Source organism: Cordyceps fumosorosea (assembly GCF_001636725.1).
Source record: "Cordyceps fumosorosea ARSEF 2679 chromosome Unknown scaffold_3, whole genome shotgun sequence".
Lineage (NCBI taxonomy): Eukaryota > Fungi > Ascomycota > Sordariomycetes > Hypocreales > Cordycipitaceae > Cordyceps > Cordyceps fumosorosea.
Genome location: NW_017387303.1, coordinates 616665 through 643182, shown reverse-complemented (window position 1 = coordinate 643182; position 26518 = coordinate 616665). Strand labels below are relative to the sequence as shown.

The window sequence follows — 26518 nt, the reverse complement described above, 5'->3', positions numbered from 1 at the left end:
CATTGCATGCAGCAAGGCAGCAAGGCGCGGTTGGCTGGGCTGATCCGGCCATGCTGAGGCAGCTGACAGGCCGGCTACAAGACCGTTGCAAGCATTGCATTGCAGCAGGGCAACAAGGCAGCATGCAAGACGGAAATGGCCAGGTAGGTCCATTTGTCACAAGGCAACTAGTTCGACGGCCACAAGACAGCTGCATGCATTACGCTGCAGCACGACAGGCGGGGTTGGCAGTTAACACCGCTACACCTCCGTGTACGCCGGCGGCTGCTCCAGCTCCACAAACTCGGCCATGGACACCTCGTAGCCCAGGTGTCTCTTCAGCAGCTCGTGCGTCACCAGACGCTCAGGCATGTTCCCCACGGCGTCGACAAACGACACGTGGTGGTTCGCCTCGCCGATGCGCTGCAGCTCGTTGGCGTGGCGGTGGTGGTGCGGGCAGCCGTCGACGCCGATGAGGAAGATGGTGACGTGCGCCCAGGCGTTGGCCAGCAGGTCGAGCTCGAACTCGTCCATGTCGGTCGCCTCGCCGTCGAGCAGCAGCAGCAGCCGGAGCGTCGGCGTGCCCGGCCCCGCCTGCCACCCGAACACCGGGTGGTGGGTCGCCGAGGCGCGGTGCCGCTCAAAATGCAGCCGCTTGACGCGCTGCCACCCGGTCATGACGCGCGTGCCGCCGCCAAACTGCACCTGCCGCCACACCGAGTCGAGGTTCTGGTGGTTGACGACGCCCATGTACGAGGCGTGGTTGGCGAAGGTGACGAGTTGGTAGCCGCGCCCGCTGTGGCTGTGGTTGGTCATGGCATCGACGAAGCGGCGGATGATGGCTTTGGCGACGTCTACCACGATGTGTTAGCGGAAAAGAAGCGACTACGGAGCTGGCTGGATAGCTCACCTCTGTTTTTCGGTTGCGTGGATCGCGAGTATCCTGTGATGAGATACTCGCTGTAGTTTGGTCTCACGGGGTCAAAGTCCATGGATCCTGAAGTGTCGAGGAGAATCATGGTATCGTCCGCCGCCGTCTCCGGCGCATCAAACGCCCGAAACGGTGGCGCCATGACCTGCTTGGAGTAGCCCGCCGACGTGTGCTGCAGGTGGCATGTATCGGTCTGCGAGAAGTATTGCGGCGGCGGCTCGACGGCACACGCCATCCTCTGGCGCGCCATGTTAAGCGCCGAGATCATGTCTGGCTTCAGTCGTGGGCCCGTCATGCCCTCGCGGTGGTTCAGCACCCAATAAAGCCGCTCCTCGGCGGTATCTTCGAATCCGCGCCACGTCGGCGTGATTCCCCGCCATCCTTCCATCCCCTCGATTCGAAACTTGAGCGGGTTAGAGGCCTGGTCGGCCCACGCCACGGGGATGGGCTCGAAGTAGCCCGCGCGAAGTAGTTGGAGGTACTGGATTGGGTATCTTTCCCGGAGCTCGGCAATCTTGCGCGTCATGCCAACATGGGCCTGGTATTCGGCAACCAGACGTCGCCATTCCTGCGTCGGCCAGCGTCCGTGCTCTTCCTGCAGAATCGCGTTGCGCAGGGTCCCGCAGCTCGCGCTCAGCTTCTCTAGTCGCCTTGCTTCTTTTTGCTCGGGCGTCTTTCGCGCAACGATCTTTTTGAACCAAGACTGGCGATTACCTGCGCTTGACGAGCCTACCATCGGCGGGGTTTGCGAACCTGAGCTACCCACGTTCTTTTCCCCGTCCGTGGCCTTCTCAGTGTTGACAGTCTTCTCGGCATTCGTAGTCTTTTCGGAGCTGCATTGCGTGTTGTCTGGGGGTTTGACCCGTGCACCATTATTTTCCAAGCTCAAGTTGCTTGCCGCTTTGGCGAGCTCGTCCACCTGCCAAATGCTCACCGGGGGCTCCTGAGCATCAATGTCTGCTTGGGCTTTTGCATTGAGGTGTGCGTTCAATGCTATCGTGTCTCTAACATATTGTGTGTATAGATATGCTCTTGGCCGCGGCGGCGTCCAGGATCCTGCGAACATGTAATCTCTGCCAATATACGGCGAGGTGACATTGTACCGATATGGATTGCTGGAGAAGATGTTGACTTGGGTCGTGTAGCAATTGTCGTACGCCTTTTCACCTATTCGTCTTCATGTTAGAGGGAGGATAGAGTAGAGGGCGGGCAGCTAGCAGTTACCGGGGTACATGACAGCTTTTGACCACATTGTCTGCACTCCTCGCCGATCCCACTTCCTGCGCTGGTACTGGTGCACGAGGCAGTCGCAGTATCCCTCAAACTCATGCTCTGGCTCCAGGTCGGGATTGTACAGTTTAAATTGAAACTGAACAGTCTGTAGCATGGTTTGCATATCTTGCTACGCGGGGACAAAGTTAGCCTGTACCTGGGACTTGCAGGTGAGTCTCTCATCTACCTCATCCTGAGCGCGGACATGCGCCGCCTGTATTACGACATTGGTATGGTTGTGTATCATCGGCTGTGACCGCTGCGCGAGCTGATATGTTGGCAGCACATCGCCGCCTTTGGGGCCTACATCTTGCAGGGCCTTGCTGCTCTTCTTGTCACTCGTCACCGCTGGACTGCTGTACTTGTCCGGGTTGTCATAGTACGCGGTGACGGCTGCCTCTACTGTGTTGGAGCCCTGTGAGCCAGCAATGTTAGTGTCGCATCGCCGATGGACGAGCAGCGCCTTGAAGGGTCTCTTGCCTCGAGAAAAAGAAAGGCCCTTCCCTCGCCGGCCTCGGGCGCGAAGCTCAGGAATTCTGCGACTTGCTCTTCAGACGGTTGCATTACTGGTAGCGGGCGCAGAAGCGGTCAAGGCAACTTGGGACGACGAGGCGAGATTGTCCTCAGTCTGGAACCAGCAGCGATCCTGCGTGAATTTAAATCTGTGCCTCGATGCCCAAGAAGCCGCTGACGCGCGTTTTCGGGATAAACGGCACGGCGGCGTCGACGCCCGGTTTGGGTGCATGATCATGGACGCTAGCCGTTGCCGGCAAGGCTGTTGTTTCTCAGGTTAGGGAGGCGACGAGAACTTTGGAATCTCAGCTCTTCCTGGAGGGAAGTGATGATGCTGCGGATTGAAAGAAATGATATTGCGCGCATATACGATTTGTTCAGGCCAATGACCTCACGCCATGTGTCAGTGAGGTGCATATTTTGGCACCAGCAAGATGGATGTCAGTGCATCGTATGGCACGTCTTGGCAAGGCTGGCCAAAAAGGACAAAAGACCCCCAGCACCAGCAACAGTGGCGGGGCACTACTTTCCGCCAATCAAAAATACAAAAAGAGAATCTCCGAGGACGGAGTCGAACCGCCGACTTTTCGATGACAATTATTCAATTACAGTCGAACGCCATGAACCAACTAGACCACTCAGAGTTATTTTCTCATGTGATCGGGGCTCGCTATTTTTATTTATGACTACCAACGCATTTCCCGACACTTCGTAAACTTTCTCCTTCCACTTGTGATACTACGTTTTAAGCACATCATCTGGCGTATACTAAATGAAAGGTTCATCAGAAACAGTATTCGCACCTAACTCTTGAGTAAACTTTTCACGGCCACATGCTCGCTGTGGTGCTGCTGAATGTAGCTCCGAATGGCCGCATGCTCATACCTGGCCCTCATCTCTATCCACCACTTCGTCCCTCGCGCCTTGCCATACCACAAACACAGCAACACCAGCGCCACGACGTCCTTTTCACGCAGACGCGCCTCAAACGCGCCGCTCATGTGCCCCGAAACCCGCAGCGCCGAGCCGTACCCCTTCTGGCCGTCGTGGCCGTCGTAGCCGTCGAGCTGCGCCAGGCCGTGAGCGATGTTGTGGTACGCGTTGCTGTCCGCGGTTGAGGACGCGTCCATGCCGCAGCACTCGGCCAGGTCCCGCGGGATGCCGTCCGCACCCCTCTCTGGGAGCGGCTCGCTGATGCGCCGGAGCACGCGATGCATCGGCTGGCAGGCGCTCTGCGGCCGGAGCGGGTCGAGCAGCTGCCAGAGCTTCATCTTGCCGGCGCCGAGGCGCAGCCACTCCAGGTCGGAGGAGTCTGCGGGGCCGAGCGGCCAGGGATCCCGCGCGGCCAGGTCCACGTTCGTGGAGGCGAAGCTCAGTATGCCGAGCGTGCTGGCGGTGGCCCAGCAGGCGTCTTTGAACTCCTCCTTGATCGTTCCGCGGAGCATCTTGGCGAAGAGAATGGTGCATTGCGACCAGTGGCTCAGTTCGCGAAGTGTGCGACGACTTGAGGGGGTCAGCCCGAGATACCGGTCGTGGGCTGCGGCGACGGCCAACATGCCGTGCATCAGACAGGGGTGCTTTCCTACGTTAGCCTTCATGCTTCACTGGCTGATCACGGTGAGACGGTAGAGGATTTAGCTTACCTGGAAGGCTGCCTGTAAGGTATCATTACTCCATGTGTCCACCATGGGCAAGCCACCAATCGTCAAGACGGTCCGGTCCCGGTATCGCTTGAACAGTGCCTGATCCTGAGCGTCGAGAACAAAGCAGGTTGATCCATTGGAGGACCAGACGGCTTCACTAATAACAGGAAGAAGCTGCCACGATTTGCTTTTTGCCAGGACGGTTTGACTTTTTTTCTCAGTAATGCTCTGGAGATCTCGGACGTTGTGCTCAAAGTTGCACAAGACGCCATAGGCATTGCACTTTTTGCAGTGTGGCTTTGTTTCATCGCACTAAAAAGCCGAAATTTAGTCATGAGGCCTGTAGACTATGAGAACGGTCTGAATTTACCTTTAATTTGCGTATTTTGCAGTTGCGACAGCCGTATCTGGACCTACGTTGTCGGCCCTGCGGTCTGGCGCCGGTGTTGGTGGCCGGATCCATCCTCACCATCACGGCTATCGGGCGTATCTAGCTTTCCGGTTGAGGAGGAGTAGTCGGGAAGAGAGCAAGTAAAACGTGGGAGAATTTTATTTGATGATTAAGACAAGGAATGAGTTATGCATGCGAAGCAGACGTCATTCTAAGTCCTCCGCCGCAAGCCTCGTGCCCAGACACCGCAGCGGAGTTTACCTGCATCTATCTCCGATCGCGTCAACGCTCGCACTAACCTTGCTGTCGGATCGCGAGTCCTCTGATTGGCTATTGCCATGTAAGTCGCGGACTCTTCAAAACCGACGATACCGATAATCTCTCTTGCAAAGATGATTTGTAGATCTGCCAATATGGCATTACTACGCATCTTACATCCGCCAGCTGTAACGTCCGTATCAGCGAGCCGGGAGTCCGGAGTCCGCCAGCGTCATGACACTAGACTGAGGTTCGGCTCTGAGAGGCAATGATTGGTCTTTTGGTGACTTCCTCCTGTCGGGTGCGTTGCGGACATGGGTGCGTTGCGGGTTGTTTCTCGGGGGCTGCAGATCGTTGACGCATTCTCTGTTCAAAGTATATAAACAGAGATGGTTCCCTGAGGTACTAAACACGACTTTATCGTCATTCCATTTGCATCCCTCATCACTCTATAACTCTCAACTACCCTTTCAACTTTCTTCTCCAAACGACATCATGCGCGTCTTCGTCACTGGCTCTACCGGCTTCGTCGGCACCGCCGTCGTCCAGGAACTTCTCTCCCACGGCCACACCGTCCTCGGCCTCACCCGCAGCGACGCCGGCATCGAGCAGCTCACCCGTCAGGGCGCCGAGCCCCTGCGCGGCATCATCGAGGACCTCGACCTTCTCAGCCAGGCCGCCTCTGCCTGCGACGCCGTCATCCATCTCGCCTTCGTCCACGACTTCACCCGCTTCGCCGAGTGCTGCGCCAAAGACCGCGCCGCAATCACCGCCATCGGCGAGGCCCTCGCCTCCGCCTCGCCACCGCGCGCCCTCGTCATCACCTCCGGCACCATGATGCTCGCCCAAGGCCGTCTCGGCCACGAGGACGACATCGTCGACGGGAGCGACGACATCGCCACCACCCGCGCCGCCTCGGAGACCGTCTGCCTCGACTTTGTCCGCCGCGGCGTGCGCGCAAGCGTCGTCCGCCTGCCGCCCACCACGCACGGCAACGGCTCCTCGGGCTTCACCGGCATGCTCGTCCAGAACGCGCTGCGCACGGGCGTGGCCGCGTACGTCGGCGATGGCAAGAACCGGTGGAGTGCTGGCAACGTTGCGGACGCGGCGCGGGTGTACCGCCTGGCCGTGGAGAGGGCCGCGCCGGGATCAATCTTCCATGCGATTGCCGAGGAGGGCGTGCCTGTCAAGGACATCGTCACCAGGGTCGGGGAGGAGCTGGGCGTGCCGGTCAAGTCGATCCCGGCTGACCAGGCGCAGGAGCACTTTGAGTGGTTCCTCTTTGGCATTATGGCCGATAACCCGGCGTCCAGCAAGAAGACGAGAGAAGAGTTGGGCTGGATGCCGTCGCACGGCACTGTGCTAGATAGTGTCAAGGGCACTGTAGAATGGGCCAAGGCAAAGGCTGCATCTGCATGAAAGGTTCACTGGGACGGGTCGAGAGTTGTTTACTTGGAAGATTAATATTGATGCTAGAATCACTCAATCATAATCCATACTCTTCACATGCCTCACTCTTTTCTAGCGAGCATACCAAATGTATAGCTGAAGTACTTATCTCGACAGAGTTCAATAATAGATCGACTCGTTTCTTCGATCACAACGCCTACGGCGAGGTTGCCCGTACATGGCTTCAGCGCAGCGCTGGGGAGATCGCCGCTGCTAGCTTTAAATACGTCCACAGGAAGTGGCAGGGACTACCTGGCGATGAGGGTTTGATTCGAGAGACGAGTCGGACCAGGGAGCTTGATGTTGTAGACTGGATTATGAACCAGAAATATCTGTATATGATGGATTGCCTTACCTGACCAGCAGCTTCGCAGGCGTTGGGACTATTTTAAGGAAAAGGCCAATGCACTCCTCCAAACAACGTATTGTAGATCAATAGTGTTGTATTGACACAGAACTGCGTCAGTATCAGGTCATAACAGTCAAGGACTTTGGTGATTCTTGTCATACTTGAAGAACGACGTATACCAAGTCGACGTCTTTCGCAACCCGACGTACTTCAAAGTCATCCGTCATCAACCGCGCCCTGCCCCGCGCCAGAATCTCCCTGACCTTTTCTTCGTACCCGTTCTCCCTCCACACCGACTCCCGCACCGTCACCACCAGCAGGCCGCCCTTCCGGACCACACGGAGCATCTCATCCAGCGCCCCCGGCCCAACGTGGCCCTGCGTCAGCGTCCCGACGCAAGTCAGCACATCGTACGACCCCGTCGGCAACTCCAGCGGCCCACTGAGGTCCGCCGTCTTCAACTCCGCGTATGCGCCCGTCCGCCGGGCCGCGGCCAGCATGGCCGGACTGAGGTCCACGCCGTCGACGCGCAGCGCGCCGCGCCGGGCTAGTTGCTGCCCGACGAGGCCCGTGCCGCACCCGGCGTCGAGGATCCTGGCGGAGGCGAGGCGCTGCGCGCTGCCGAGGTCGCGGGCGACGTACTCGGCGGCGAGCGCCGGCGCGGTGTAGTCTTCCGAGGCGACGTCGCGATCGTAGGTGGCGGCCCACGTCTCGTAGGTGGCGAGGGTCTCGGCGACGCTGGAGGAGTGCAGCGACTGCTGGAGGTGGGACATGGTAATGGAGAGGCCGACGATGGATGTCTGATGGTGTTGTTGGTTGGTTGATGGCGCCGGTTGGTCTCCGCGGGATATGTATGCTAAGACAATATCGGAGTGGGGTGGCAAGGACCAGAACACAACAACCAGGATTGGCCTTTATAGAGCAACTCAAAGTAGCACACCAAAATGAGAGACATATTAGCCACAATGCGCCTGATTTTGATCTCATTAAATCTATACAATTATAATCAATCGCTCTCATCCTCGCTATCATCGCTAGCCTCTTCCTTATCCTCATCGACATCCTCCTCCTCGCTGTCCTCGGCGCCGTCCGGCCGCGGGACCATGACAAACGCCGCCAGGCAGGTGATGCGATTATTCGTCTCATACACACCCGCCAGCGCGCCAACCGACTTTCCTCCCCCGCTGCGCAGCTCCTCGTCCATGACCGTCCAGACGCGCACCTTGCCGTCGCTGCTCGCCGTCACCACGTACAGCACACCGGCGTTGAGACCGCTGCGGAGCACCACAAAGTCCTTGACGCGGCTCGTCACACCGGCGTCCCGGCCGCCGAGCTGCCCGACCAGTCTCGCGAGGGGCATCTTGTCGCCCTCGCCGTCTTCCTCCTCCAGCCGCTCCAGGTCGTCCGTCTTGGTCGAGAAGAACAGCACGCGGCCGTCCTCGGTGGAAACTGCCATGACCGATTCCTCCTCCTCCGCCTGGCCGGCGCCGCCTATGCTAAGGTAGGCGATTTGGTGCAACTTGGACTTGAACGGCATCACGCGGCACTTGGGCACGCTGTCCATGCCGAACACGATGACGTCGCGGTCAAACGTCACCGCGAACTCGTCCGCGCCATCCGCGCTGCCCCAAACCACCCGCCTGCCCTCGCCGCTCGCGTGCTTGCCCTCGCCGGCCTGCACTAGCATGTCGCGCGTGAAGCTCAGCACGCCCGCCTTCTTCCCCGTCACCAGGTTCCACAGCCGCATGCAGCGCTCGCCCCTGCTCACGCTGATCATCACCTTCATGCTCGGGTGGATCGCAAAGTCGTTGACGCCCGATGGCGCGCCGCCGAACGGCGCCGTGTCGCCGCTCGGCCGCCCGTGCGCCTTGGGGATCGGCGCCTTGACCGTGCTCAGCACCGACCAGTCGCGCGTGCGCGTCACCGCCATCGTCGAGTCGTCGCTCGAAGACAGCAGCTTGCCGCGCGTCGGGAAGCGCAGCGCCGTCACCGTCGACGCGTGGTGCAGCAGCGTGCCCACCTCCCGGTTCTTGGGGTTCTCGCGGATCGGCCGCGACGCCACGGCGGCCAGCTGCGCGCGGCTCCGCTCGTCGTCGCGGGGGGGCGGGTGCGCGGAGAGGCTGTAGACGTGGATCCGCTCGTCGGTGCTGCCCGTCGCCAGCAGCACCTTTTGCGCCTGCCCGGGGATCGGGGCCGAGACGGGCGACACGGCCACGCAGCGGATGGCTGAGCTGTGAGCGTTGAAGAGGAAGGTGTCGGAGAATTGGCACTCGGGGCTGCTGTGAAAAGAAGCTGTCATGCCGTGTAGCACTTGGTCGTAGGAACCCGCAATGATCTGAAGGGTCTCGGCCTGCAGAGCAGCGGAAGAGCGGCCGTTTGTTTTCGTAGTCTGTTCCGTAGGGGCAGGAGCGGGCTTCGATTTCTTAGTTTGAGTCTCTTCAAAAGCGACGGTGGTCTCAGCCACGCTGACTTGTTGTCTCTTTCTTTTCGCCATTGCTGTGATTTGACGTGTTTTGCTGGAAAATGGAGACAAGTTCGCTGGCTGCAGAAATCGCAGCTTGGGGGCTGGAGGGAAAAAAGTTTTGGGGATGGCACTGATAAGATAAGCCCAATTGCCTCTTTGGGTCACCCACTGTAACTACCCCACCGAGTTTCAAGGTGAGCTTGCGCAAACTACCCCAGCCAGGATAAGACGGAATATATCAATGTTTCAAAGACTGCAAGAACTAAAAATCTAAGAAATGGTTGTTATGCCCTCATATATTCATGCAATCATATGTACGCTTACATGCAAGCAGCAGGTTGCTGCTACGCTCTATGCTGAATCTATCTGCGACTACCGCCTCCTTCGATAGCGCTCAGGCTAGGAAACCTCTTTGAGAAGTCATCTAGATAGTCATCCTTGTCCTGCGAAGACCACTGCAAGGCGGGTTGTCCGGGCAAGTCTTCCGCCACCAGCTGCTCTGGCCGGTCCTCCATCCTGCTCTTTACGGGAGACAGCGACCGCCCGCCGGCAGCGGCACCCGTGGGGATGCTGTTCAGATACTCGGGCTTCTTCGGCGGCGGTCGAGGTGTCGGCTTGTTCAGTCCTGTGAGCGACGGAGCGCTTGCAGTGGGCGACATGTCTGATTTTGGCGCGGCCGCTGCCGCCTGCGGCATGGTACTGGCCCGGGCGACGCCGTCGAGGACCGGTTTCCGTTTGATCGGAGGCTTGGTTTTGCTAGCAGCCGTGGCAGCATCTGCGTATTTTCCGTAGCCTTCAGCCGTCCGTGGCACACTTGTTTGCGTCTGCTCTTCTGCCATATAAGCCTGAACTCTGTCCTGTATGCTGCTGGGCTTTGGTCCGGGAGCAGGTTTCTTCCCCTGTGCTGCGCCAGCGAGCCGCTGCCGGTACTCAGACTGCGCAGCGGCAACCCTTTGCTCCTCTTCCTCTAGCTGGAGGCGTTCACGCTCGCGGCGCATTTCTGGTGTCAGCTCCTCGTCGTTATCGTCATTGCTCTCATCGACCTTCTTATCGAGGATGATCGGGTCCCTGGACGGTGTCCAGGTCTGCACGGGCTGCTTCGTATCGCCAGCGGTGTTCGAATCTCGTTCGAATTTACTAAAAGCACTACCAAAAGCGCCATCTCGGGGTTTGTCGTTGGGTCGGGTGTTGAAGTCGTTGGTCTCAGACCGATTGCTGCTTTGTTTCGGCTCATCAAGAGCGCGACCCTGATTTTGAGACTGATCAGACCGGTCAAGCGACGAGTGCTGAGAATTCGCTACAGATGGTTTACTGCGATCTGGTATGGATTGCTGCCGCGAATCAAAGTTGGTGCTGACGGGCCGTGGTCGGCTGGCTTTGAAATCCGAGTAGCCACGCACATTCTCAAACTTTGGCGTTTCGGGCGTTCGTGGGCGCGCCTGCGGTCTGGTAGCCTGGACAGAGGACGTAGGAGGTGTAGGGCGAACAGCTACAGAGGCAGATCGCATAAGAGGCTTTTGTAGCGTTTGCTGAACGGGGGCGGCGGCGGCGGTTTGCTGCCTCTCGGATGGTGAGTCAGAAGTCATCGTACCGGTTGATACATAACGAGACGCGGTGGTTGACACTGGGAGCGGTTGAATAGACACGGGCCGAGTATTGACGGGCTGGGATGCCGCTGGCTTGACTGACGTCGAACGAGTAGGTAGAGGCGGCTGGGAAGAAGGTTTGCTCACAACCGGAGTGACAGAGTGAGGTCGTTCTAATTCTATCGGGGCGGTGGCAGCTTGTCTGGATGCAGCAAACGCCGAGTCCGCTAGCTTATCGGCCATGTTGACCTTGGGAGCCACAGTCGGCTTGGCCGTTGTTGGGCTCTTAGGGTCAAAGTCAAACTTGCTGCCTTTGTGGTGAAGCAGCGAGAACTGATCCAGACTGGGAAAACGATCTGAGATATCGTCAGGCGCGGATGGATTAGTGACAGCACTCGATTTCCCATCCAGAGCGGCGAACGGATCTCCATTTGTCACAAGTTTCGAGGCACCACTTGCTGCTGTCTGCTGGGACGGTGCTGGGGATGGTGTTGGCCGACCGCGTCGCATAGGTGTAATGTCGGGTAGCTTCTCTTGGCTCGGGACCGGCGCGGATACAGACACGCCAACTACAGGTTTCGGTGCGTCGCGGTGCGACTCCCGACTCGTTTTGGTGGGCGAAGCTGATTCGGAACGACCAGAGTAGATCTGAACTGTTAGTTGAATCACAGCGAGCGCATCGAGCGGCATAGCTTACATCGGGTATCGGGATCTTTCGGCCTTGCATGGTACAGGCCTCGGCCACCACTTGATAGATATTTGGTCGAACGTTCAAGTCCTCTCGGAGCATGGAAGCTGCAAGAATCAATAATCGATCACCGCAACTCGAAACGACTACACGACGTACCAATGAGTCTCTTGATCTTGTCCGAAAAGTTGGGGTGACTGGGAAATTTATAGCTGGCATTTAAAATCGCGAGCTGGCCCTGGTCTTCAAACGGCGTGGTATAATAGCAAAGCTTGTATAGGAAGACGCCGAGGGCCCAAATGTCCGCCTTCTCGTTGAGCGGCTGTTTCCGGTAGACATCGACCATTTCGGGACTTCGATACTGGAGGGTGGTATGCTTTTGAACGTCCTCGTCCATCAAGCGACACTCGACAACCGAGGTGGGCGCAGGCCGCGGCGGGGCCGCTGAGCCAAAGTCGCAGAGCATGAACCGTCGACCCCCGGAGCGCGTGGTGATGAGCACGTTCTCGACCTTGATGTCGCGGTGCAGCAGCGGGGGCTTAAGGTAGTGCATGCAGGCGACGCCTTCGGCGATGTCTGCAAAGATGTTGAGGATCTCGGGCTCGGTGAGGCGGTGCTGCAGGCGGGTGTTCATGAAGTCGATGAGGCCGCCGCCGTCGCAAAATTCCATGAGCAGGAAGACCTCGTAGCCGCCGCCGCGCAGCTCCGAGGCGTGCGAGTCCATGTAGGCGACGATGGGGCGGTGGCCCTTGAGGCGCTTCATAGTCTCGACCTCGGTGCGCATGGCGCGCAGGCTCTCCTTGTCAGGTACGGCGACGCGCTTTAGCACTGCGAGGTCGGTGCCCTCGACGGGCGTGGGCAGCCGCACCAGGTAGACGTGGGCGAAGCCGCCCTCGGACAAGTACTTTTGGATCACGACGCGGTGGCTACCGACCTGGATCTTGGTTCCCGGCGCGAATGTGCCTGCGGGAGGACCGCCGCCGCCGCCGGGGCGGTAGCTAGGGCCCGGCGCCGCGGCTCCAGCAGAATGCGCGGCGTGGCCCTGTTGCTGAGGAGCGTGACGCAGCGGCATCTGGTGGCCGTAGGAAGCCATGGTAGGCGCGTGTGTGCAGCGAATCTGCCGCGGGTATAGGTTTGCGTGTTTATTTGGACGCTGAGAAAGGGGATCGGCTGAGGCTTGAAACGCTCGAGGTGGGCCGCGGTGCGTGATCGAGGGTCGCGGGGAGGAGGACTCGTGGTTGGTTCAGGACGCAGTCATTGGGACGGGAGGGGGATTGGAGAGAACTAAGGTGGTTTAGGGGAACAACAAGAGACGCGAATAGGAGATTGATACTGCAGGTATCTGATCCCGAGTCAGGAGTGAGGGTATCGCGAAGTGGCGTCGAGTAGGAGAAATTTTGGCGAGGAAACAAAACGTGCTGATAGGGACAGAACAGCAATGCCGATGACGACTCAGCCTCAACTGGCCGCTTGGCGGTGCAATACTGTTGGTGAGGCTTGGCAGGTGGCTGCGGGGGATCATCGGGTAATGGTGGACAATGGATGAACGCTCTCGATGGCGACTAAGAAAACTGTAGTTATGTTTGATGAGAATTACATGGGTCTGTAGAGAACTCTTATTATTTTCCAGTATTTCATTTCATCGAATGGTTGCAGCTTGCCAATATGCAGCGCCTCTTCAATAATTCTGCCAGCCACTGTAGCACCGCCACGTCTCGCACAGTGGTCAGCTTGCCGCCACATCACAACACTATTGTACCTTACAAACACAGGCAAGTTCAGGAACAAGCAAGCATCTACGTAATCGTCAAAACAAGCATGCCAAAAAGCTAATCAGTTTCTTGGCAACGCCGCGTTTTCATGGCACGGAACTCGGCTTCTCCCCCCCTGCCCCTGCCCGTCTTGATATCAGTTCTCAAAAGAGAGGGGAAGACAGAGGGTAAGCTGGGGTCCGGGTTGTTGCCAGTTCTAGCCCTCGAGTCAACGTCCACACGGCCGATCTCTTTCAAAGCACACGGGTTCCGACGTTTTGGACAAGTCGATCCAGGCCGGTGTAGATTTTCCCTTTCGCGCCTCGGCTGCACCAACGGTGCTTGGGGAATGGATAGTCGAGGGCTGGAAGAAGACGTGGCGCATCTCGAGAGCGGCGCCTATGATGTAATGGAGCGTTGTTATCTTGTTTCCTGTTCGTCGGAGTTGCATGCAGGTCAGCGACAAGAGAAGGCAGCCCCCCCCCTCTGCATTACTGCGCCTGCAGGTCAGCAGATGCCAATCCGTGCGAAATGTAACGCCAGGGCCTTTGTTTTGGGGCAAACTCATCCAAGCTCTTTATTGAAGCGGCCATCCCGTCTTTGCGCGTCCCGCTGGCAATTCTCCGGCGTTGCGGTCAGGTTCGTTCGGCTTTTGCTTTTGCTTTTGCTTTTGTTTCAGTGCGGAAACGCAACCCTCACAAGTCTGTGGCAGGTTTCCACACCCAAGACATGTCAGAACGGCATATTCCCATATATCCCTGTAGACGACCAAACGACCACAGCCTCACCCAAACGAAGAAAAAAAAAAGCAGGAGTAGGGAGTGACAAGGGGAGAAACAGCCAGTCCGCGCCGTAGTCGTCACATAAAGCCTTGCACTGCCTTGGTTGCCCATCCACTCGGGTCACCGGTGCCGAGAGCCCATACAAGAATTATCACCAACGAGCGGACGTCGTCCACTCACACGCAAGTGCTCATCCCTGGGACTCAGCCCAGTTCTCCAGAGCCCACGGCACAGGCGTGCCGAAACGTCTCCATCCGACCATGTCCGCTGCGGCCTAGCTTCGCCAGGTAGAACCCAATTATTGGCCCGAGATGCACTGCACGCTGCCTCACCCGCGCATCTTTCACACTCAGCGCCCTAGTTTCTGGCTAGATTGAATTACGTCCTCTCAGCTCACATATGATAACCCGCTTCGCGTTAAGAGCTTGCGTGTGTGGCTCAGTACATAGACAATAAACACACGAGGTATAAAGAGGCCCCCCCCCCCCCCTCCCTTTGCAGCGAAGCTGTCTCTGCTGGCCTCATCTCCTTCTAGTTGATTGATCCGTCTCCCCGCCAAAAACTAATACCCTTTATCTTTGCGAAATCTCGCCATCATGCCTTCGCAGGAACAGGTTCCCCAGCAGCAGCAGCCCATGGCTGCCACCAACCCCCAGGTTGAAGCTGCCCGCCCCAGCAGCGAACAGCCCGTATGTGCCGCCTTGTCGACCCCGAGAGACGGGTAGTAGGAGAAGAGGAAGAATGCCGCGTCGCCCAGAGCCAATGCCTTTCTCTACCATCTCTCCGGATCCGCGAACGCGCCTGCTGACTATGTTATCAATGTAGCGCCCTGCTGAGCCCATGAGCGTCGGTCTTCGTGGTGGCCACAACGGCGAGGGTGAGGTACGTCATCCTTTACATCCATTCCTTTCTCACCAATTACCCCCTCTCTCTTTTCTGTTTTTGTTTTTTTTTTCAACTCCGTAACCTTCGCTAACTTTTTCTTACAAGGCTATCTGCTGTGGTCTCTGCGCCGGCCTTTGCTGCTTCGAGTGCTGCGAGTGCTGCTGCTAAGCGTCTCCGTTGATCCCACCTCCCCCTCCCACTTACATATAACCCCGCCGTCAGAGCCAATATATATACCACTACTGTTTCTCAATACATCCGCCCCCGATCTGCGATCAATTGGCCAATTTTGAATCTCTCGCTCCTCGAATCAATGATACCTGTGAAGTTAAAACATCCACATTCTTTTCTTCGGTCGTTTGTGGATGTCTGTCGCTTGCCGGCGTTGTCGCGACCGAGGCCATCTCAAGCCTGACCTCTGATTGATACTGCCTGTGCAGAGACGAGCCAGAGGGGATGACGGGAGAAGATCTCAACGCGTCATGACTATTCTAGGCCTGGCACTGTGCTTCTTTATTTGTTTATTTTTTTTCTTTTCAGTCGCCAAGCTATTTTCCCACTGTTGTCGAGGTGAGTTTAGCTACGGATCGTGCCGGCACACTCCGGCCCCGCCTCCGGCCTTTTTCAAGTCGCTCGGTCATGACAAGCAGACTTGGCTAATGCAGTACCCAACCTTCTTCCGCTGCCGGTTGCTCGAATTTGCCCACAAGCATCATCGTAGCGCCATTTTTACCGGAACCGTCCCGTCTTCATCCTAATGTAGAAATAGCGACCCCGGCTCTCCCCCTGTCTCCTCCGTCGGTAGATAGCGGTGCGGAGCCCCCGGGCATCTCGGCCGGCTTACGGGACGGCTGTTCCGCATAGTCCACCAAGTCTTGACGGTAGATACAAGTAGATAAACTATGCGATGAGGAAACGATGTAAACGATTTCGTATTTTGAAAACGTTGCTTCCATACTGATTCTCTATACTTTCCATCATCACCACATTCGTCCTACACCTCACCTCTTTCAGTTGCCGTACATTCGGCATCCCCCCCCCGCCCCGGCTTGTCCAGCCATGCAGAGGCTGGCAAATCTACACGGTACAATAGCTAGAGAGTAGTACCGTTCGTGATTGGCATACTGACCGTAGACGCTCTCGGCACCATCTTCAATCTGCGTGCTAGCGAATGGAAACCTGTTCCAGCTCAAGCACAGCCAAGCCAGGTTTTCAAATCTTCGCATGTCCCCATGCACACAAATATTTTGCTCTTTTTTTCTTTTTTTTTTCAGCCCGCCATTTACTTTCCGCGGTAGTCTTGTGTAACCTATACAACGCACGATGAAAGCTTTGTCTCAAAAGCCGACATCGGTGTACGGATCCTTCTCGCAATCACCTCATGGACAGATCAATGGTTGACTAATCCCACTTTTTCTTTCCTTATCAACTCCAGTTAGCCCACTTAACTGTCAAAGGGCGAAATGACGAGATGCGGACTCAATGTCCCGTAGGCCTTACAGAGATGACTGAAGCTTCCCTTGGATTCTAGCACAACCGGTGTAGAGAGAGGGTGGGGGGGCTAGTCCCCTTGCTGTCCAATTTGACCATCATCGATCGTTCATACGTCCTTCGTAAGGTAGTTGCAGCTCTAGAAACCTGTTTCGCTCATATCAAATAAGCTTTTCGGCGCGCCACTTATTTGTCCCTTGAAACGCCCGCCGGCGCGGCCAAACTTCCTCGACCCCACAGTTCAACTGTGTTGCGAACTCAACGTAATTACCAGGTCAAGAACCCTAAGAAAGAGAAGAATGAAAGAAACGCAGGACAACTTGTGCAGTCCACAAGTAATTTCACACCCGGGCCGACAACGTCAACCATTGGTAGGCCCCCCATACCATCTCACTTGATCGGTCTTCCCTGCAAGCCATCAGTCGTCCCTGCTCACATGGACAGCTCATGTGCCGGCATCTGGACTAGCCAGCTACGTAGATCTCAGTTAATATTTCAAACAGTATCATCAGTTGCGGTTTAATCATAGAAACACCCAGACTGACGAGTGCTTCCACGCCGGGCCGATAACATCGGCGGTGCCTTTGCGCAGCAAAAGTACCCTCACTTTAATCTGTCAAGTCACTATATCGAATCAAGATACACTTGCCGGGATGATAGACAAATCTTGCACAGGTTAGTCTCTTCTCGCTAGTCAGATCTCCTTCTGCGCTTCGAGAGCTTCTCGATTTCTGGCACTCTGCATTAGCTCAAGAAGCAGGTGGAGAGAGGCGTCGCTCCAAGCAGAAGCAGAGATCGTTCTTTACTTACAATTGACAACTGTCTGGGAGGCTGAGGAGCCTGATGTGGCAACCCACAAGGATGCTCTTTGTTTAAACCATGCTTAGAACCCCGAACGCGCGTTGTTATGGCCCAGCTGAGTGGACCATGCCAACGCACCAGTCACCTCCTCGGGCATCACTCCCTGCCCTGCAGAGGATGACAACGTCTCGCGTAATGCCAGCCCTACATCAGCTTTTCGAGACGGGCTCAGGCTTTAGAATGAGTGGCATTATTGCTTTGGGAAAGTCTGGCTGGGGCATCGACCCTCCGATGTTCCAGGCGCAAAGAGCGTGCAACGAGGCGGTGAACTTGGAAAGCTTGTTGACAGGCGCCATGATCCAGGGTTGCCGCCCGCTGCAAAGAGTTCGATGACAGCGCTCACTACCTACTATACCAGTCCTGAGAGTACCTAGTACGAGTTTTCAAGCCAGTAGCGGTGTATCTTGCTTCTCCGGTCCCCTTTGGAACGCTGCTTACTAGCGACGTTAGAGTGTGCAAGATAAAGCATCATGAGGGTTGCCACGCATTCCGATGCGCAGGTAGACGGTGCTGCTATCCGACGTTTTATCAGTACACACACTGGACAGAATTCGATTTTGTAGTCTGTTTGTGCTGATGCTGTCATGTAGTCATTGGTACCCGATGCCCGGCTGTGCGGAGCCGTTGACGCCAGTGGGCGCTGGTCATGTGGCCAATGCATTGTTCTCGCCATGGAAACTCAAAAAGCTTGAGGAATTTGATGGACGTTGAGCCTAATAACGCCTAGGTAGGTTTCAAGCCAGCGTTGTGGCGCTGTTAGCTGGTCGGTAGCATTCGGCCACCAACTTGCCGTTCTCTTCCACGACCACTTAGAGGATGTCGAAATGGAGGATGGTCGTTTGTTGTTCGAGTAATTTTTTATTTTTTTTGCATGTAGATTCTGCCACGGATGAAATGGGAGGACTCATGGTTACAAAAGCCATGTAGCGTGACCGTATGTCAAATGACCGGCATCGAAGTGTCAACGTTGAGTAGAGAAGAGGTCGCGCCATGGGCAACAATTCGTCCTGTTGTCGTCTACGATTTACCCGTAGGAATCTAGTATCAGTTCTGACAGGCGAGAGAGAACACATGACAGTGAGAAAGTCTTTGTCCTGTTGAACGACATTGGCGGCTAAAACTCCTATAGCTGACGGGGGCGGCGACCAGGAGGCAGTGAATAACCAGCCGAAGAAGAATAGCTTGAGGTTTTAGAGCTATTCTAGGCCGATAAATATGACAAGCTGAGATGTACCTGGCATCTAGCTGTGCGCAAGAAGGCAGGGGATGCGACGATGACGGGAGCAGCCGTTTGTCGCAGTTTCGGGCAAGCCATTTGGGGGAGAGGGGCGCAGTAGGCGCTCCCGAGAAAAAAAAAGCAGATATATATATATATAAAAAGCAAACGATATCAGGCAACGATGAGCAGGAGTCTGCGGGCGTCATGCAAATCGGCGGGCCGGAACAGACGGCTGGAGAGTCCAGAGTGCAGAAAGCCAAGAGAGATTGAGGAGGAAGAGGAGGGCGAGACCTGTTGGTTGATGGGTCTGTACTAACCTTGTTGTGTGGTGGGTTGGGGGGGTTCAAGAAGATCTGCTGTAGAGGGGAAGGCGGCCAGGCCCGGCTGCCGCCAGAGGGGGGGAGGGTCTTCGGGGCATGGCGTGTGGGCTTCGGGGCTTCGGGCTCGGGAGTCACAGGGGAGGCTGCGGTGTTGACAAGTGTTGACAGACAGCTGTAACTCAAGAGAGGAGCCACTCGGTATCTGAAGCAATCACCACCACTGGACGGCGGTATTCGTGGACTGGCCTGGTGGAGCTGCAGCTATGCAGCCACTGATGAGGTCGAAAAATCTAAAAATGCAGCGGCCAGCCGCGTCAGAGACCCAGCAACGGCGCACCGCTGCAGTTTAGTACTACCTTAGCAGGTACATTCCCAGTACCACCTTACCACGGCCACACCCAACGAGAAGAAAGGAGTGCAAGGGTGCTTACGCGTCTTAGATATCACGAAGTACTGCCTCGGTAGGCAATTGATATCTTTAGTTTTATTCATTCACCGCGTTTATATTGGAGCGGCTATTGGTACAAACCCACGGCATCACCGTCCATCATGCAAGTCCCCTCGGTCTCGGTCCCTCTCCTAGCGGGTACCGACCAGACAACGGGCTACCTTTACTCCGGACCTTGGCTGCCCTGGTGAAAAAAGAGAGAGAAACTGCGCTGTAAAAGAACTGGCCATCTTATTCCAAAAAGCCCCCGCTTGCTCTTTTGAACCTTGAACGCCCAGTCCACTGTTTAGAGTCCCCGCCTGCCTGGGTAGCCGGTCAAGGTACATGCCGTTTCTTCGCACCTCTTCTCTCTTCACTCGCTGCCTTGCCTGACGAACCTACCACATACCTGGGACCGGGTATGTGCTATCAGGTTTTTTTTTTTTTGCACCTTGCTCGCCTGCTTACCTACTACCTTGGCACCTTCCTCGCCTGCCTTACCCAAATATGCACCTTATTATCATCTCTCCCCTCCCCACATGCCGTCTCCCACACATCACCCATCAACCGTTCGTTGTCTCGCCGCCTTCCACCAAACGCAATTTATTTGCTCTTCCAACGCCTCGCCGTTCCAATGTCTTCTCGTTGTCCATAGCCCATCTGCGCTTCCTGCAGCTTCTTTTCTTCTCTGCAGTCCTTTCCTTATCCTTCGTTTGATTCCGGCTTACACGGTTGACCGGTGTTGTCGTCGCCCATTTCTCGCATAGTCGTCGAAGGGAGCCATTGCTATGGCGAATTCTGCCTCGAGGGGCTCCATTGCCGACTCGTCATCCAATCTAAATCAAGATTTCGTCTCTTCCATCTCAAATTCTTCCAATTCTCGATCAACATCAAACCGTACGGGAACTACGACATCCTCTGGGCCGACTGTTCCGTCAAACTCTGCTACTCCCTCCGACGCGAGGTCAAAGGATGCGACTGTCCCAGCGGCCTGCCTTGCATGTGTATGCGCCTCCAATTTCTTCCATCATTTTTCGAATTGTCGAGCCTCGTAACTGGCCAATACTCGAGGCTACTGTCAAGATCTCGCCAACTTGAGGCCGTTTGCATAGGCAACACTGTGGCTAATCTTGACTTTTTACGATGGTTCATGAAATCCTCAATACGTATCTGTACTAACTCGTAATACAGCGAAGCAAGCATTTAAAATGTGACGGCCAAAACCCCTGTGCAAGATGTCAAGCTTCCGGGTCCGATTGCATCTACGTTGCCTCCCGAAGAGGCTACAAGGGACCGCGCAAAAATCAACCGCAAAACAGCAGCAAAACATACGTCACGTCTCCTCCTCCAGCATCGGCCTCGAGTTCTCGTGATGGATCAAACACCCCGATGCTCCTTGATCCTGGTTCTGGAGTCAACGACGCCCTATCCAACCAGAGACACTCTTTCATTGGCCCTTCTGGCGTCCCTTATGCCGCTGGTGCATATCCTTTCAGTAATATGCCACTAACCAACTCCGATCTCCAGCTCTACCGGTCCTATTTTCCAGACAACCATACCAATATATCTGCAGCAAAACAACACATTTCTCCAAATCTCGACACATTTTCTCTTGCGGACCGTTGTCTCGACTCCTTCTTCTACCATTTTCATGCCTCACATCCGTTTATATTGCCAAAGCCATATTTACTAAGTCTCGCTGGAGACCTTTCTTTGGAGCCAGTGCTGGCAGCAGCCCGCTGGGTCGGCTCACTTTTCATTGAAAGCGGCACCGCAAGGCCGGCGCTGTTTCAAGAGGCTTATCGCCTAGTATACGAGCCCCAAAGGCTAAAGGATGGTTGGGTAATTCAAGCAATGATGCTATTGATTGTGGCACTTGATGGTAGTGGCGAGAATGACAAGGCCAGGGAGATCCTGAGAGATGCCGAAACCCTGGCCTTACAGATCGGTCTCAACACTCGGACTTTTGCGACTCTTCATGGTAGAAACCTTCCCGTATTGGAAGAGAGCTGGAGAAGGACTTGGTGGGATCTCTTCATTATCGACGGCTTGATTGCTAGCGTTCATCACGTTACGAACTTCTTCCTCTATGACGTTCCAGTCGACGTCCCGCTGCCATGTGAAGAGCTACAATTCTTGTCTGGGGTAAGTAATCACGGCTGACTCTGGGCTATCGTCTGGCCCATAACCCAAATATGACTAGCAATTCCCCTAACTTCAACGTGATTAAACGGCGTTGCTAACATGGAACAGAACATTCCCAGCCCCGTGACGCTGCAAGATTTAGAGAACAGCGATTTTTCTGGAGATGACAGAAACTTTTCCTCTTTTGCCTATCGAATACTCTGCGGCCGTAATTTGGGACGATTTATGCGAACGCCTCCGATACAGGGTCCTGATGACGAGAATATAATAAGAATCGAGGCGCTCCTCACGAACTGGCGACTACATCTTCCTCAGAACAAAAAGGATTCACTGCAAAAGAACGGAATGCTAGATGAGATGATGTTCCAGGCACACATGATAATGCATGCGACTTCGATCATGCTGCACCAGCCCTTCTCTCAACTCGACACGACACCGACGCAGGGCATCACCTCCTGCGCGCCGTATCAGCCAGTCGCGACAGGAGAGATGTTCAACACACACACCAAGCACACGGTTACTTCGGCATGCGCGATTAGCGAGTTAATTACTCATAGAGTGCCGCTATTATCGCATACACAGTTCTTTACTTGCGTGGTTACGTTGTCATCGATAGTCCATCTGAGCAAATGGGCAGTGTTCTTCGTGCCACACGACGACGATGACTTACGCCAGCAAATACGACTTAATATTGGAGCTTTAAACCACCTATCGACGGTTTGGGCGGCGGCGGACCGAGCACGGAACCAAGTTCGAGCGGTTGCCCGAGACATATACCAGCTTAAGAAGCAGCAGCAACGGAACCCTCAATACTGGATTGGATACTCGCAACAGGATATGTTGAGTAGCATGGCTGCAGACGAAAACATCATCAGCGAAGTCGAAAACGCTGAAGGTCTGCAGCAGGCTCAGCATGGGATGGGGGGGAGCATGCCATGACACCTGATTGACTCATGGCCAACGCGAGACGCACCCGAGACGCAAGCGAGAGGGCCAGTAGCCTTGAAGTGGGACGAGGCGAGACACTTTGTACAGAGAGATATAGTGTCACTATCATGAGCCAGGATGAATCTACGACCCAAAACGATGAAATGGTTACTTTATACGAATAGTCGTGTGAATATCAAACAACCTTGGCGGCAGGGGCGGTGGCAGGGGTGACTTGGTTAGCGCCAACCTTCTTTGAGGCATGCATCAGGGCTGTGCATGCGACAGTACTATCTGTGGCGTTTTACGGTGGATAGTTACAAGACCAAAATGAGAGCTGGCTCCCCTGAAAAGTCAGCTCCAGGCTGGTGCGGAACGTGCCCTACGGGCGATCAAAATCAAACACGGGCGGGCCATGCGCAGTGGACAAAAGGGGCCTGTCACCGCGCTGACAAAGTGAAGTCGCCGAGGCTCGATGGTTGAGATGACCTCAACCTGTCCGGCATGTATAGGATCAGCCTAGGGCACCCTTCTGCATTTCGTTCTGCAGTAGATGCCACATTTCGGGCATGACATATGGACTGTCTCTACGAGCCCGCCAACCGGAATAACTTGCCAGACTGAGTTTCTGAAAAACCTCGGACGTGCATAAGCTTTCGGGGCTGCATATTTTGCGTATTTCACTTGCGTTTCGTTGGTTAAACCTTGATTTAGAGGAAGAATGGCCCCTCCCACCCTGTAGAATTAAGTAAGCGAGCCTATAAAAGTTCCGTATTCAGCGCCCCACATCCCTAAATCGGCAGCCCTTTTTTTCTTTTTACCTTTTTTTTTCTCCGTCATTTGACCTGGACTGCCGTATTATTCTTTTTCGTCAAGCCTTTTTTTTTTTGCTTTTGCCGGCTCGGGCGCTAAAAAACACCCCGAAACTCGAGCTAGGAGGAAAATCAAACTCAAGTCATTCCAAGACACGACTCACTCTCTGATCTTGGAAGCAGCCGAGGGCCGGGGGGGGGTGCCGCCAGACGACGAACGACGGCCGGCCCGGATGCCACAGCCTCCCGCATCCCGTTTGTTTCCTGCACTTTTCGTTGATCCCCTCCCCTCCAAGCGCTGATTTCTAACCAATCTCCCTACAGAGATCCTGGACGCAACTGGTGCCCGCGATGCAACTTGGTAAAAAAAAAATCAAATGCGCGACGTCTTTGTCCCAAAAAGCAATATCGAGAACGGGGAAGTTTTTACCCAGTTATTCCTCGTAAGCCTACAGCGCGCGATGGGACGTCGTCCCAGAGCAGCAACACAAACCCCTCTCCCCCGTGCCCAACCTGCCCGAAGCCGCCTGGGCGGTTGGGTTGTCGAACCATCTTTCAAGGTGAAAAGTGGGCTTGTCTGCCTTGTTATTCTGGCTCCTCTTATTAACTTCTTATCCTTGCTGACTCTTGGTGATATCTGTATACTTGTATAATATAGACCATGATATACAGGCTCTTGGAATAGGGGAACCGCCTATAATGGTGAGTAATAAATGATCAATATGTTTAGGACTTGCCATTCGATAGTAGAGTGAATCTTCATAGCTACACGCCACCTAAGTAATGGCATTCTTCACACTGCTACTGCAAGCTGCTCGCGCATCGTCACTGCCAAGGTCATACTACACAAGTCGTAAAGGGAATTAATAATTCACTACTAATTGGTTCCGTCTGTCTATTCTGCCCTGACTCAACCCATTAGCTAGTCGTGTTCCTCCCGACCAACTTACCGCCTCGCATTATCCATTACCCAAGTTTCCGCTCTTTTTCGGCCCCAACTTAATCGTATCAACTTTGTTCATCTGCCAACTCGTAACCCTCTCACCTAACCCGACAACTGTGTTTTGATTAGCTTTCGGTCGCTCCCGATCAAGGGCCGCGGTACTGTACGTTGACCGATCCGATCGTATCACGCTTTGCTGTCCTAGAGCTTAGCCTTTGACCAAGATCGCGCCGGCAGCCCTCTCTCAAACATGACGTCAATTTGGGCCGGGGTGCGATCCTTCATCTCAGGGAGTCGAAAGTAGGCCCAGCACAGGCATGCAAAGGAGGTTCCAGCCCAGACAAGCGCAGCACGGGTTCCGAGTCCCCAACCCTGGGGCTTAGGCTCGAGGAGATTAGGAACGAGGAACAGGTTACAGATGGAGAAAACAATGTAGATGCCGCGAGCAATCGAGTTGGTGGCAGTCTTCATGCGAGTGGCCGGAGTCTCAGCGACAATGGTGTAGCAAACTGGCCCAATGGTAAAGTTGTACACAACGGCGAAGAGAACAAGGACAGCAGCAGACGACCAAGCAACGGCCTTTGTCGAATCGAGGAAGAATCCGAGCACGCCGATGGTAACGAGGCACCCGACTTCGGCAGCAAGACCACCGAGCCACAGTTTGCGGCGACCCCACGAGCGCATAGCGGCCATGGATGATAGGGTTGACCCAATGCACAGCGCGTACATGGCCATGGTAACGCAGAGTGCGCTGCTCTGGCGGAGTCCACCCTTTTGAAGAACGTTGACCGAGTAAAAGACTAGTGGTGAGCCGACTAGCTGCTGGGTAAGGTAGATGATGACAGCGATCTCAGTACGGCGCTTGTTGACACCCTTAAAGCAGTCAAGAAATCCCATGGTCTCTGTGGTCTTCTTTTCATGTTCATTGACGCAGTGGATAATAGCGAGAGATCCATGTCCGTCGAATTTTGGGTCGCGGTTGACGCGGCGCAATACATTGCGTGCCTCTTCGTCCTTTCTCTGGCGACTTAGGAAGTAGGGACTCTCCGGGGCGAGAATCACAATGACGAATAGAGGAAAAAGCCAGGCGTATTGGATCAACATGGGGGCCTTGACCTGCCAGGCCTGATTTTTAATTTCAGAAATGCTGCGTAAGATAGTTGCGGAGACGAGCTGACCGATGAGCCAGAAAACGTTGATCATTGTGGAAGCTGGTCCTCGTAGCTTGAGTGGGGTGATATCCGAGACGTATGGAAGGGTAATGCCTTGGAAGAGACCCCAAGGAACACCAAGCAAGAGTTCTCCGACGAGGTAAATTTGAAGCTTGGCGGAGAAAGTGGACACGATGCCAATGACAAGACAGAGGGCAGCCCAGGTGAGGCCGCAAAGGGTACAGCGGCGGTATCCAAAGCGGTTCACAACGCGGGGGGCCAGCCAGAGTCCAAAGAGCTGACCGACAGCGGCGGCGATAGTGATGGACGACTGCCAAACAGGGCGAACGATGGGCTTGCCATTTTCTATGGAATCGCCGTAGATCGCTTGGAAAGGCTCAAAGGAGAAGAAGCTGGGGACCAGTGCAGTTTCATAACCCTCCATGATGATAGGGGCGGCCATCATCGCAGCCCAAAACAGAGCAATGTAATAGTATTTAATAGTGTAGCGCATCGTCATTGTCCGTTCATGGTCGCTCGCGGCCTTGGCGGCTTCGTTTCCGGCAAAGATGTCGTTGACAATTTCTTCAGTTATTGGGACTTCGGCGACTATCACTTGTTCTTTGCTTCCCTGGCTGTCCTGACGGCTGTTAGGGGACTCGGGAGACCCAGCCTGGGTATCCGGCCGGGTCCCGGTCAAGAGACTCGGGAGTTTCAGAGGCATAGCTAGCGATCGATGCTGCTGCTGGTCGGTAACAATGTCTGATAAGATGGCTAATGCAAGAAAGAAAGAGAATTTTCAGCAGAACGGCTGGGCCGAAATGTCGGGAAGCTTGAAGTTTGCTGTCGGGGGATGGCCTACCTTAAATATTGCCCCGGAACGCACTGGACTTTCGTAAGGCGGTCGCGATCCAGAAGCGAAAGGAAGCGTGATGGAGGATAAAGCGACCAATAAGGACAGACCTTAGCGAGTCCTACGGGGATGATGATGTCTAGATCCATCTTGAACCTCTTTCTCAAACTCTATTGTTGTAATTTTGGCGTCGTCGCAACGTTTGGCGCTGAAATTGGAGTGGTCGAGGCGTGTTGGTTGCTGTTGAGACCTGCGCCGGGCAAAGTTAGCGACACGCCAGCAATAGATATGGCTGATGCCGGTTTGTAAAAAAGGACAGATGTATCCCGTTATGCAGGAAACCAGACCATTACTCGAGACTTTGTTGGAAAAGGATCGCGCGTTTGCCCGTGTTAGCTTGCCAGCTGGCAGTGTTAGTGTGTTGGCTG

The 26518-nt window shown here is 55.2% G+C and overlaps 7 protein-coding genes across 7 annotated transcripts; 2 read left to right on the top strand and 5 right to left on the bottom strand.

Moving 5' to 3' along the window:
• Window positions 1-240: 240 nt before the first annotated feature.
• On the bottom strand, window positions 241-4293 carry ISF_01889 (von Willebrand factor, type A; the record flags this gene model as incomplete). The annotated part of the gene is made up of 5 exons (XM_018845496.1): window positions 241-833; window positions 890-2077; window positions 2135-2312; window positions 2370-2597; window positions 3646-4293. The coding sequence occupies 5 exons, from the start codon at window positions 4291-4293 to the stop codon at window positions 241-243; spliced, it is 2835 nt and encodes a 944-aa protein (XP_018707219.1).
• A 1189-nt stretch (window positions 4294-5482) lies between these two features.
• Window positions 5483-6406, top strand: ISF_01888 (oxidoreductase; the record flags this gene model as incomplete). Its single annotated transcript, XM_018845495.1, has 1 exon — window positions 5483-6406. One exon carries the CDS (start codon window positions 5483-5485, stop codon window positions 6404-6406), a length of 924 nt encoding a protein of 307 aa, XP_018707218.1.
• A 534-nt stretch (window positions 6407-6940) lies between these two features.
• Window positions 6941-7558, bottom strand: ISF_01887 (Methyltransferase type 11; the record flags this gene model as incomplete). The annotated part of the gene is made up of 1 exon (XM_018845494.1): window positions 6941-7558. The coding sequence occupies one exon, from the start codon at window positions 7556-7558 to the stop codon at window positions 6941-6943; it is 618 nt and encodes a 205-aa protein (XP_018707217.1).
• Window positions 7559-7791: 233 nt separating this feature from the next.
• ISF_01886 (WD40 repeat-like-containing domain protein) lies at window positions 7792-9279 on the bottom strand (the record flags this gene model as incomplete). The annotated part of the gene is made up of 1 exon (XM_018845493.1): window positions 7792-9279. One exon carries the CDS (start codon window positions 9277-9279, stop codon window positions 7792-7794), a length of 1488 nt encoding a protein of 495 aa, XP_018707216.1.
• Window positions 9280-9611: 332 nt separating this feature from the next.
• On the bottom strand, window positions 9612-12616 carry ISF_01885 (Protein kinase-like domain protein; the record flags this gene model as incomplete). The annotated part of the gene is made up of 3 exons (XM_018845492.1): window positions 9612-11483; window positions 11533-11630; window positions 11683-12616. The coding sequence occupies 3 exons, from the start codon at window positions 12614-12616 to the stop codon at window positions 9612-9614; spliced, it is 2904 nt and encodes a 967-aa protein (XP_018707215.1).
• A 2036-nt stretch (window positions 12617-14652) lies between these two features.
• Window positions 14653-15109, top strand: ISF_01884 (hypothetical protein; the record flags this gene model as incomplete). Its single annotated transcript, XM_018845491.1, has 3 exons — window positions 14653-14745; window positions 14882-14938; window positions 15047-15109. The coding sequence occupies 3 exons, from the start codon at window positions 14653-14655 to the stop codon at window positions 15107-15109; spliced, it is 213 nt and encodes a 70-aa protein (XP_018707214.1).
• Window positions 15110-24287: 9178 nt separating this feature from the next.
• ISF_01883 (trehalose transport-related protein) lies at window positions 24288-25961 on the bottom strand (the record flags this gene model as incomplete). Its single annotated transcript, XM_018845490.1, has 1 exon — window positions 24288-25961. One exon carries the CDS (start codon window positions 25959-25961, stop codon window positions 24288-24290), a length of 1674 nt encoding a protein of 557 aa, XP_018707213.1.
• Window positions 25962-26518: the final 557 nt, after the last annotated feature.